The 12,641-nt window shown below is 44.4% G+C and overlaps 1 protein-coding gene across 3 annotated transcripts in view; it reads left to right on the forward strand.

Moving 5' to 3' along the window:
* Positions 1-9,229, forward strand: part of exd3 (exonuclease 3'-5' domain containing 3) — a 75,311-nt gene extending 66,082 nt beyond the window's left edge. For 2 of the 3 annotated variants that reach the window (XM_080756516.1, XM_080756517.1), the window contains exons 20-21: positions 7,175-7,241; positions 7,480-9,229. In XM_080756516.1, coding sequence (XP_080612642.1) covers positions 7,175-7,241; positions 7,480-7,892 — 480 coding nt within the window. In that variant the 3' untranslated portion in view covers positions 7,893-9,229. The remainder of the gene's footprint in view (positions 1-7,174; positions 7,242-7,479) is intronic. The other variant, XM_080756518.1, reaches the window with a different exon arrangement.
* The last annotated feature ends 3,412 nt before the right edge of the window (positions 9,230-12,641 follow it).

Raw genomic sequence — 12,641 nt, forward strand, 5'->3', positions numbered from 1 at the left:
TCCTGGCATACGAGGCTCTGCTGTATGTATATATGCACGCATTGCACGCGGAATGTATTGTCTTTTGCCCGCCGTTTGGCAGTGATTGAATCGCAACACATGGCAGACGCATGTTTTTCACCCCTTTTCTGGCACAATGCTATTGGAGAGCTTCTGATTGGAGGGGAGAGGAAATTAGAGACCACGTTACAATTATTTTCACACACACACACACACACACACACACACACACACACACACACACACACACACACACACACACACACACAAAGCCAACACTTTTTTTCTCTATTATAACCCCGGAAACCATGCTTTCCCCCCATAATCGCAAGCAATATCCTACGACAATTGTATATTGGATAATTTTTTGGATAATATTTTGGATATAGTTGTGTAATTGCATGTTGTTTCTGGACAGCGTTTCCTGAGAGAGGCAGAGAATGCACTTTTTTACAAACTCTTATGGAACACGCTCATTTCTATGTCAAACAAGACACACCAGTGGGGAAAGGCAACTGAAAGGTATATTTTCCATTGGGGAAAGTCAATCGCTTAATCTCAGCGGGGAACCCTTTTGGTGTTTATGGAGCATTATGTCGTATACTTTAGCTATTGAAAAATAGCAGACCTACAAGCTCACAGCGCACCACCGAGTGGCGCGCTACGAGCTTGTAGGTCTGCTATTTTTTTGAAAAATCGTGAAAATGTGGCACAAATGTTTGAATATATATTCTTTCAGAGCGAACGTTTTTAACTCAAATCTTTGCTTAGCTGGGGAGGTCCACTGGAACAACATTTTTTTTTCAGATGGGGCTCGGCGATTTTAGAGATTAATAGCAATATTAATATTAATGGCATTATCATTCTCTGGCAAAATTCTACACACCTGCCTGATGGATCTCAATAGTGTTTTCTGTTTATGAATCAAGGATTTATTGTTGGTGGCACATGTTCCTGAGACTGTGACACAATGTACGTAATATATCTTTTTTCTAAGTTCTAAGACTATAGATTCATGTGATAAAAACCCAAAACACATTAATTAATAATAATTATAATAAACGGCTAATAATAATAATACCTGACTCCTTTTGCACTTTGAATAAAATCACCGTCGCCCGATTGGACAGGGCCACTCTGACCATGTGACTCCAAACAAGCCTGCTGGAAGTCCCACCCCTTTATAGATCAAACTAGGTTTTTTTTCTCCTTTCCCATGGGAGCAGCCTACAGAGCCTGTGTGTGTGCGCGCGGACGCGTGCGCGTGTGTGTGTGTGTGTGTGTGTGTGTGTGTGTGTGTGTGTGTGTGTGTGTGTGTGTGTGTGTGTGCGTGCGCCCAAGCATTCGGGAAATGTCTCCAACCCTCCCCTTCCCTTCCCCTCCCCCCCTCCTCCTTTCCACTATATACCCCCTTTCTCTTCAGTCTGTTTTTCCACCACCTCCCATCCTTTGAAACACAGTATCCCATCCTTTGAAACACACAGTATCACACTTTCAGATATAGGCCCTTTGTTGTCGTCGCGACAAGGAGCAGTCTTTATCTATATAGCACGGCCTCACGGAGTGTGAGAATGCGGGAGGTGTAGGCTACTAAAAAAGTAAAGCAGAGGTGGGAAGAGGAATAAGCACTTTTATCTTTAGTGTTTGATATTATTATATTCAATCACTTTGTGTTTAGACCCATTTAGACCTGAGGACTATACAAAGGCCTTCTGAATCTTGACAGTTTTCTGAAAAACCCCGTGAGTCTGTGTCAGTCGTTCTCAAACATTTTCATGTCAAGGACCCCAAAGAAATATATGTAATTGCTCGCTGAGCTCCATCTGAAAATATGTTGTTCCAGGGACCTACCCCCCCCCCCCCCCCCCCCCCCCCCCCCCCCCCCCCCCCCCACCCCACCCCAGAAGCAAGTATTTGAGTTAAAAGCGTTCGCTCTGAAAGAATATATATATTCAAAGATTTGCGCCACATTTGTATGATTTTTCAAAAATAGCAGATCTTTCAAGCTCGTTGCGCGGCACTCGGTGAGCTTGTAGATCTGCTATTTTTCAACAGCTATAAAGTATACAACATAATGCTTTAAAACACCAAAAGGGGTTAATTAATTGAATAATCCAATAGCTATAATGTCCCCCATATATGGGGATTAGGTTGGTGGAGGGTGTGTAGAGCCCAGGATCACATTAGATAATTGACACAGGGGGAAAAATGGGTTACAAAAACAAATTGTAGGATAAAAAATATATATTAAAAAAAAAAGTAGTTTATTTTGCCACTCGGTATTCAGTAAGCGCTCCTGTGTTAACTTCCGGGTATATGCTTATGACGTCACGCGCATACCCCCCTAATACTTTAACGAGATGATGGATATACATCTCTTTATGCTAATAGTGGTGAGGAGGACGGTCTGTTATTCCTATACTGTACTGTAACAAGCGCATAACTGTAAATGTTGCCTTCATTTAGCCTATCCGTCAGTCTGCCTGTTTCTTAACCCATTTTGGGGCGCGGGAACCCCTTTTGGTGTTAGCATTATGCTATGCTTTATAGCTATTGAAAAATAGCAGATCTACAAGCTCGTAGCGCGCCACCGAGTGGCGCGCTACGAGCTTGTAGGTCTGCTATTTTTTATTTTAATCGAAGAACGACTGACACATAGAAACGTAGCTTTTTCAGAAAACTGTCAGGAGGTGGAAGACATTTTTAGAATCTGATCTCAGGTCAAAATGGGTTTTAATAATGAATCTGTTTTAGTGTAACATTGTAAGACTGATGTATTTGCGTATATTTATAACTGCATATAATTGTTACATTCGCGTGTGTGTGTGTGTGTGCGCGTGTGTGTGTGTGTGTGTGTGTGTGTGTGTGCGCGCGCGCGCGAGCACACCGGGGTAGAGTCAGCACGCGCCAGTCCATGGCTTAGCGTTCTGAGTACAGAGCAGGTTGACTTGCTCAACCCTGGGAACCTTTGAGCTGAGTAAATAGTCAGTCTGTTTTCCTGGCTGTGATTGTGAAGCCACACTGTGCAAGCCTTGTGCAGTGTGTATTGTAATGCACACTTGTTGCACGCAATATTCCTGCGTGTGTGTGTGTGTGTGTGTGTGTGTGTGTGTGTGTGTGTGTGTGTTATATACATACATATTCATCTTCCAAGTGGAATACAGTGTAGTTACAGAATGGACGCCATGTGCCCCCCCCCCTCCCCCCTTATGTTTCTGTGTCAGTCGTTCTTCGATTTTTCAGAAATAGCAGACCTACAAGCTCGTAGCGCGCCACTCGGTGGCGCGCTATGAGCTTGTAGATCTGCTATTTTTCAATAGCTAAAGCATGACGTATAATGCTAACATACCAAAAGGGGTTCCCGCCCATAATGGGTTAACGCGGCCCGCCGACCGCAGGTTAATATCAGAATACTGATTATGTTATTGATTTCAGCTGTTACAATTTAAACATGCAAACACGCACCCGCTCTATTGACTTCAGTTTATATGTGTAGCTTGTATTTAAAATGTCATTGTTGGCTCTTTCTTTTAATATCCAATGTATTTGTATTTATAGCTCACAAAGTCAACATAACTACATGCATTTGAAATGAAAAAAATAAAAAGGTTACTTTTCAGGATTCCGATTAAAAAAATGGCAAAAAATATCTATCGGGGGGGGGGGGTTTGTATTTAAATATAGCAAAACTAGCCGATCTACTGGCTCAAAACGCGTCGCAGCGTTGAGCGTTTTGTATAGCTTGTGGATCTTGTAGAATCGACAGTAATATGCAATGTGTCCCCTCTGGAGTGAGTGTGGGAATATAACGTGACCCTCTTCCATCGTCAAAGGGTGCCCCATGGCTGCACACCCCTTGCTCTCGTCGTGCAGACAGAGGACACCTCTGACAGTCCCACTCCTCCACTTGAATGAATTGAACATGGTGGACCCTCTTGTAAAACAAGTGTTATATGTGCTTTACTGGGTCGTCCGTCCGCTCACTCCTGGCGCAAGCCGATCTTATCGACCTATACTGCACATGCTGGGAGGGAGCCTATACTGAAAACGACAAGCCTCCTCATAGCCTATATATAACCTATAAACATGACCGCCAAAAGCACGCGTAGCAGCGCGGTGGTCCCGACCTCAATCGGTGGCAGGATGCCTTCAAAATAAGAGCTCTGGGGTGCCGGAAATGACATGGCCGCTTTTACTCTGAAGCCCCCCCCCCATTTTTAAAGCCTACAGATAGAGAGATCGATGTCCCACAGCACCACTTGGTCATTGTGTGTGTGTGTGTGTGTGTGTGTGTGTGTGTGTGTGTGTGTGTGTGTGTGTGTGTGTGTGTGTGTGTGTGTGTGTGTGTGTGTGTGCGTGTGCGTGTGCGTGTGCGCTTACAGCCCTCCCCTAAATGGAATGCTGTTTGCTGGGTGGTGCTCAGGTGTGTTGACAAGGCTTTTAGCACTGACATGACAGGATGGCTTACACAGGCCACTCTTTGCATGGGTGTCTGTGTGCGTGTGTTGGGGCTGGCAATGTGTTAACACAGAAAGGGCCATGGTGTGAATGATACTGAATACGATACTAAATCACCTGTAGATTTAGTCGACTAAAATCCTATGACATGTATAGTCGAACTAAAACTAGACTTAAGTTACTAAAACATTCCAGGTGACTAAAAAATGTGACTAAAACTAAGTGAAACCTATTCAAGAGACTATGACTAAAACTTAAAACACTGGTGTGGTCCTGTGGGTGGTCACAGTCAGTCACCTCCACCAGAAACATGACTCCGTGGGGGAGGGAGGGAGTCCGTTTGGGGGGGGGGAACGGCAGACACATGCATACCAGCCTGGCTGGTATGACCACAGATTTAACTCGTTTTGGGGCGGGATACCCCTTTTGGTTGTTTTAAGCATTATGTTTTATGCTTTATAGCTGTTGGGGAAAAAAAATAACGTGGAAAATGTGCCTCTCAAATCTTTGAATATATATCCTTTCAGAGTTTCAGCTTTCAACTCAAATCTTTAATGCTTCTGCATGGGGGGGAGGTCCCTGGAACAACATTATTTTCAGATGGGGAGGGGGGGGGGGGGGGGGGGGGGGGGTGGTCGGTGGCCAAATTTCATATAATCTTTGGGGTCCTTGACATGAATTATTGAGAACCACTGATATAGAAACATGAGGTTTTTCAGAAAAAAATACATTTCAACTTTTTTTTTTTTTTTTTTTCCTCCTACGTCGGGACTAAATGAGTTAACTTTGTGGGCACCATGGATGCTATAGTAAAGCTTTGTGGATAATTGGTTCATAGGCTTCATCCTACCCATGGGGGCCAACAAACCGCCATGACGCATAACTCCCATCAATCCATAACCCATTCTGACCGGGCACCCATTTTGGTGTTAGCATCATGTTATGCTTTAGCTATTGAAAAATAGCAGACCTACAAGCTCATAGCGCGCCACCGAGTGGCGCGCTACGAGCTTGTAGGTCTGCTATTTTTGAAAAATCGAAGAACGACTGACATTTTTTAGAATCTGATCTCAGGTCAGAATGGGTTAATCAGACCAGTGTGTGTCCAGTGGAAACCTCGTATGAATCTGATCTCAGGTCAGAATGGGATAATTATGAAAGATGATCCCGGCAGGGCGGGCGAGGAGACGCAAAGAATATTGTCCCTTCAATTAATTTAGATTTTTTTTTAAAACAAATTAATTATCTTTTGTTTATACTTGTGATGAGAGAAAGCTGCCTATGGCAACCAGCATCATGGATTTAAAAGTTCCTCAGTCGCCACGACTCGATTCCAGTCATTTGGGGGGGATTTCACAGCAAAATAGCCCCGATCTACAAGCTCACAACACGTCGCAGCGTGAGTGCGTGACATGCCGTGAGCTTGTGTAGATCAGCTTATTTTCAGTTATTAGTTGTTTCAGGATGAAACGAGCAACACGTGAAGTGGTCAAAACCTAGAAATGGATAAACGTGTTCAGAAGTATATATATCTTCCATAAAACTGTATACCGCCGTGATTTATCTAAATTAAAAGCCTCTAGACAAACGGAACGATGGCATGTCTTAGTTCTAATCTGATTTCAGTCATGAGGTTTTATTTAGCTGGATTCCATGCAACCGCTTGAACGGACAAAATGCTGCCGCGCGGAGATGGAGATGTCCTAAAAGTGACTCCCTTCATTACATTGTGGTGTGCTTTAGGGATTAGGGGGGAATTAAGAGAGAGAGAGAGAGATCTGCGACCAGAGCAGTATTGGATTAGGTCTTCTTCCAGCCTGCGGATGGATATTGTTTCTGTTTTTCCCAAATACATATTTGTGACTCTTTCTGATACAGAGACATGTCATGCATGGCGGCAAGACTTAACTGTTCAGGAGAGGAGAAAAACTGATTTTCTTTTTTATCCAAAATGAGTTAATAGCATATAGGAAAACTGCCATTTTTACTCCACTAGAGCATGTCTGAAATAAGTGTCAGAGCTGGAATGTAAATATGAAATAAATGCTTAAACATGTAGCCATAGGTGTAATGTTACAGTCCACAGAAGTGAACCTTTCACCTTTCCGTTTTCTCAACTCGCTGTTTCTCTTGCAAGACATTACTCTATCAGCCATATCTCCAGAACCGGTGGGTCAAACTGAACAACCAATGGGTCAATTGGAAGCTATGATTCCCTGCTTTGATATTCTTTAAAACAAAAGTTTTAAAGAAATGCAATGACGTAGCCTCGGTCAGAAACGGTCACATTTTATCCCCCAAATGCCTAGTCTTGTGTAATCATCGCGGGTACTGTACCCTTTCGTGGGAACGGTCACATGACGGTACTTAACCGTAATTAATCTACCCCTCCTGTAACAGCAATTTAATTTACGAAACACAGCGTAAACATCGTCGAGTGAAGTCGTTCTCATTACAAATTCCCCATGACGCCAACGATATGGCCTCACTTGAAGAATGTGTTTTTAAATATCTTAAAACGCATACATTTTAAAATACGGAGCTTCTCATTGTCTTCTATAATCTGGCAAACGTCAAATGCCTGAGTTGAGGGAGAGGTGGAGATATATACGAAGCAAAAAAATGTAATCAACATACAGGTTAATATGAAAGCAAATGAAAAAAATCCACTATCACAGTAACCGGTCCGTTCTTCATGTTCCATGTTTTTCTATAGGCGTGTAACAGTAATCAGTACATGGCGCTGCCCAGTGAAGACATGGTCCGGATGCTCAAAGACACAGGTCAGCCATGCCGCGTGTGCGTGTGCGTGTGTGTGTGTGTGTGTGCGTGTGCGTGTGCGTGTGTGTGTGTGTGTGTGTGTGTGTGTGTGTGTGTGTGTGTGTGTGTGTGTGTGTTTGTGTCAGTATAGTCCATGAGCTTTTACAGGCCTTATAGATGTTGAAATGTGTCTATACATCGCAAAGTAAACACATACAAGTATCCACGTTTTTATTTCTTTTTTTTCTTTTTTTCCCGTAGGACTTCTCCAAGACACGGACGCGGACCGCACGGCGCGGTCCGACAAAGGGACAAAGAAGGGAGACACTTTGACCTCTGGTTGCGGCGAGACCACCCCCCCACCCCCGGGACCCCCGCCGCCGGACCTCCTCCTCCCCAGGTACGCCCCAAAGTGCCACTGGGCCCCGGCGTCGGCCCTGGACCCCGACACGCTCACCTTCCCCGGGGGCGCCTCCATACAGCTCCGCGCGGTGCCCGCCATCCGCGGCATCGTGGCCCGCGTCCCGCGCTTCTTTGTCTGCACGGGCTGCGGGAAGGTCTACTGGGAGGGCTCTCACTCCGCCCGCGTCCTCTCCCAGTTTCACCACATCCTGCGCATCGCCGACGAGGACGGACCCGCGCCGTCGTCTTCGACCTCCGCCGGCGTGTTGTAGCGACGGCGTGTTGTAGCGACGCAGCGACGCTGAATGTCGTATATACTCGCGAGTAGGCATGTATAACGTATCTATCGTATGTCGATATTAATCCCCCGGCGATATGAGTCGATTCATTGAAATAAGAAAATTATTTTAATTTTAATTTTTTAGGGGGGCTATAGTGTGATGTGAAATGTGAGCTTTTGGAGAGAAATGATAGTCACTTTCATCAGTAGAGCACTATGGAGGGGAGCTGTGTGTGTGTCTGTGACTGTAGAGGGGAGCTGTGTGTGTGTCTGTGAGTGTAGAGGGGAGCTGTGTGTGTCTGTGACTGTAGAGGGGAGCTGTGTGTGTGCCTGTGACTGTAGAGGGGAGCTGTGTGTGTGTCTGTGACTGTAGAGGGGAGCTGTGTGTGTCTGTGACTATAGAGGGGTCTGTGACTGAGCCCAGGTGATGATGGTCGTTGATGCTCATCAAGGAAGGCAATTATGTTTCTGCACTGTCAAAAGCAATGCTACGTCTTTTGCAATGTAGTTTAAATAAAAAAATCTCAGGGGGGGAATTCAAGATACATTATATAAAATAAAATAAACGGTAATTTTTCCTCATATCGTGATACGAATCGTACCGTGAGTTGAGTGAATCGTTACACGCCTACTCGCGAGCTCATTACGGCTAATTCAATCCAGGTCACAATCTGTCTCTGGATCAATCTATTCTATATGATCCGTGTGAGATCTGTATGGGAAATCTGTTTCTTTGGGGGGAGGGGGTTTCTTTGGAGGGAGGTGCCAATTTAAAATGTGATCCTTAATCCTTGTTAATCCCTAAAAGCCACTAATGTAAACTGTATCTATGGGATCAATGTGGTGTTTCTGCAGCATTAAAGCTCAAATTAAAAAAAAATAGGAGGCATTGGAGGCTGTTCTTGCGTTAATGATGAAACGGTTTCGGTGGGTTTCTGAACTGCCCACAGCAACTCCGTCGCGCCATATAGACGAGTGGCCCAGGAAATAACCCCCCTGTTCATTTCCCCCATGCCATAGCTTGCTTCTCAAAAAGTATTTAGTTAAAGACTTTTGCGCCGCGGAACAAAGCCAACTCTTGTCGTGACAAAATGATGACTATGGGGTGCGGCGGTGGCTCAGTGGGTATAAGTAGAGTGGCTGGATTGTAAACCGCAAGGTTGCCAGTTCGAAACCCGGGGCTCCCCCGGAGTTAGTGTCCCAAGTGTCCTTGATTGAGCCTTGTCAATGCTGTCCGGCAGGTTATACTTATCGGAATACCGATATATATTATTGATTTCAGCTGTTACAATTCCAATGTATAATTTGTATTTAGTTCATAAAGCTGACATAACCATAACGAAATGCATTTGAAATTGTATAAAAAACTTTTAAAAAAAGGTTACTTTTCAAGATTCCAATTAATTTGAGGGATGACTTCCCTGCACACCCGGTTCAATTTTATAGCAGGTGCGTAGTATAGGTCCTGGCAGAACCGCAAACGTTTTAAGGAATCTATTTTTTTTTAATTGGAATCTTTTAAGGAAGGAGGAGAGACTTGCTGGTTCAGGGAGTTTATTTTAAGTCTTGGCAACGTTTCGACATTTCGGCCTTCTTCAGGCATGGCCTGAAGAACGTTGCTCCGACTTGCTAGCGTTGCTACGACTTGCTAACGTTGCTACGACTTGCTAACGTTGCTACGACTTGCTAACGTTGCTACGACTTGCTAACGTCGCTACGACTCTTAATGTAAACTTCTTGAACCAGCAAGTGGCGGTGTGCGGGTCTCTCCTCCTTCCTTAAAAGATTCCAATTACAAAAAAAAAAAAAAAACAATATTCAGGATTTCAATTCAAATATAGCAAAAATAAAATCGCTGATCTACAGATGGGCAATTTTTTTTTTTTGCTCTCTGGAGTGAGTGTGGAAATCTAGTGGCCCCCTCTCCATGGTTAAAGTTGCCCTCCCCTGCTGTAGTTAGTTGTGGTGCGAGTATGTACTATTTACTGTATGTATGCGCTCAAAGTCACCGCAGAGACTGAGCTCAGCCCGAGGCGTAGATAAAGCACCCAATAATTTGGCGACTCACTTCAAACCTTGGATGTGCCCCTGAGAAAGAGAGAAATGCTGACGCACACATGGCTGCTATAACCACGTTTAACGGCACGCTACTCCTTCTTCTTAACCCATTTAGGCCTTGAGAAAAGATTCTACAAATGCCTTCAACAGTTTTCTGAAAAGCTCATGTCGTTCTCAAACTATTTCACGTCAAACACCCCCAAGATTATATGTAATTGGCTGTCGACGCCCATCTGAAAATATGTAGTTCCAGGGACACCCCCCCCCCCCCCCCCCCCCCCAGAAGCACATTTTCACGATTTTTCGAAAATAGCAGACCTACAAGCTCGTGCTATGATGCTTGTAGATCTGCTATTTTTCAATAGCTAAAGCATAACATAACATCATTTGGATTCGCAGCCGTTGGCCTAACTGACACCCGCACAAAAACGCCACCAGACAAAAATGCAGTGAGTGGAAAATACAAATGTTTCCGTGCGAATGCAAGACAACATTTTTTTGATCTGAGGATCACTAAGAATTGCATTAGGAGAAATAGAAATCAAATGTAAAACGAGGAGTGAGCACCAGGTGGACTCTGGCTGTACCATGCAGGACACTAGGTCACCCGGTTGTAAAACACAGTCTTGTTTTTTTATTTTTTTGGAAATTCCACTGCGCTGATGTGCTTCATCTCTAACTGAAAAAGCACGTGGGAGAAAGAGAACTGATTTCACCCACTTCTTTTTTACACCTCTGGCAAAGTCAACCGAGTCCTCAAGAGCTGCGTGAAAGCATTTATACCGGGTCGGCGATGGACCTATATACGAGAGGGAGTGCTCGGGTGCAGTACTTAGTTTAGACTAGTCATTGGTTAGACCAGTCATTACTAGTCCTACAAGTCATTACTAGTCCTACAACCTATATCTCAAACCCTCACCCTAACCCTAACCTCCCACAGGGCAGCACACCTGGACCTAACCTTAACCCTCTCCCAACCCTTAACGCTCCCCTCGCCAACCTTAATCCGGTCGTCTTAACGCACCCCTCACCGACCTTAATCCGGTCGTCTTAACGCACCCCTCACCAACCTTAATCCGGTCGTTTTAGCTCACCCCTCACCGACCTTAATCCGGTCGTCTTAACACACCCCTCACGAACCTTATGTCTAACCAATGACTAAGTCTAAACCAAGTAGGCACCCCTTTCAACACTGGAAAACAAACGCACCTTCCTCATCTTTTGCTATAGATATACGGCTTTCCGCCATGGACTGTAACCAGGGACGTGCACTGCACACACAGACATCAAAGGGGGGGCTTCGCCCTTTCCAGACCACAAATGCAGCATTTACTATACATGGTGAAAGAAATGCAAATGCCACTCCTTTCCATGCCATATACCCGAAGTCTCCTGAACTTTGAACGCATCATTTTGGCGTTGAACAAATTTGTTTAGAAATCCGGTGTCGTCACACACACACACACACACACACCGCATCTCCACTAGAGTGCTGCATGGGTTGCTGCGACGCGTTGAGAGCTTGTTGATTGGCTATTTCCGTTGGTTTTGTCCAAAGAATGCCCTCTTAACGGGATTCCAGCCACCTGCCTCTGCACGTCCCTGACAGGTAACACACACCAATATAATCGATCCTGTTTTTCATGCTGTTGCTGCAACGCTTGGAATTTGTTGTGTGAGCTATTTTCCATCAGAGATATTTGGTGTAGAGGGAAAAAGGGGTTAAGTAGACCCCCCCCCCCCACCTCCCCCGGGGGGGGGGGGGGGGGAGACGGCCTGGTCAATGAAGTATATTGGGTTTAAGTGGTTATGGCCCATTACGACTCACAATGTCACGACAGGGAGTCTGGGAGCTTTACTTTCAGTCCCCTCAGTGTAACAAACTCTTTGTCATGCGTGTTTGAGTCCTCGCGGCTCCTGCTATGCTGCATCCTCTGATTTTTATACAGTCATGTTTCATTTAGGGCATCGGTTAAATCTTGTGCGGGAACCCAATTTTTGGGTGTTTTTTTTTTTAGCATTATGTTATACTTTAGCTATTGGAAAAAATAGCAGTTCTACACAAGCTCGTGGAACGACATATTTTCAGATGGGGGTCGGCGGCCAATTACATATATGTTTGGGGCGTCCTTGACATGAACATTTTTGAGAACGAATGACACAGAAACATGGGTTTCTGTGTCAAGAAAACTGTCAGGATTTCAAAGACATAATAGTAGAATCGTCCTCGGGTCTAAATGGGCTAAATACAATTATTGTGATTTCACGGCTGCTGCAAAGAGGACAGTTTTTTTTAAATGTCATATTTAAATCAAAGTGATAAAAGGATAGGAAGATATACAGTATGTAGGCTTACTATAGGCTGGCTGCTCCAGTTTATGAACCCATGCCTTCACTAGCCTTATATAGGTTCCCTTCCTGGCAGCCTTTTTTATCACATTTCAACTAAATTTATTTATTTGTTTTTATTATATATTTTATTACTAAGTAGTGGAAAAATAAGTGTATTTGGGAGGGGAGGCGCGCAAGTTAGCAGCTTAATTATCGTCTTATTGTGCAATATACAGACAGGTCGAGATCCACCAACGATTGCATAATCTTTCAATATTCTGAAAAGTATAGGTTTTTAGGCCATTGTTGGGGTGAGTATTGTTAGCGCGACTAACTGCCAGGATGTTAGGCA

Source organism: Protomyctophum bolini, assembly GCF_963924005.1.
Source record: "Protomyctophum bolini genome assembly, chromosome: 22".
Taxonomy (NCBI): domain Eukaryota; kingdom Metazoa; phylum Chordata; class Actinopteri; order Myctophiformes; family Myctophidae; genus Protomyctophum; species Protomyctophum bolini.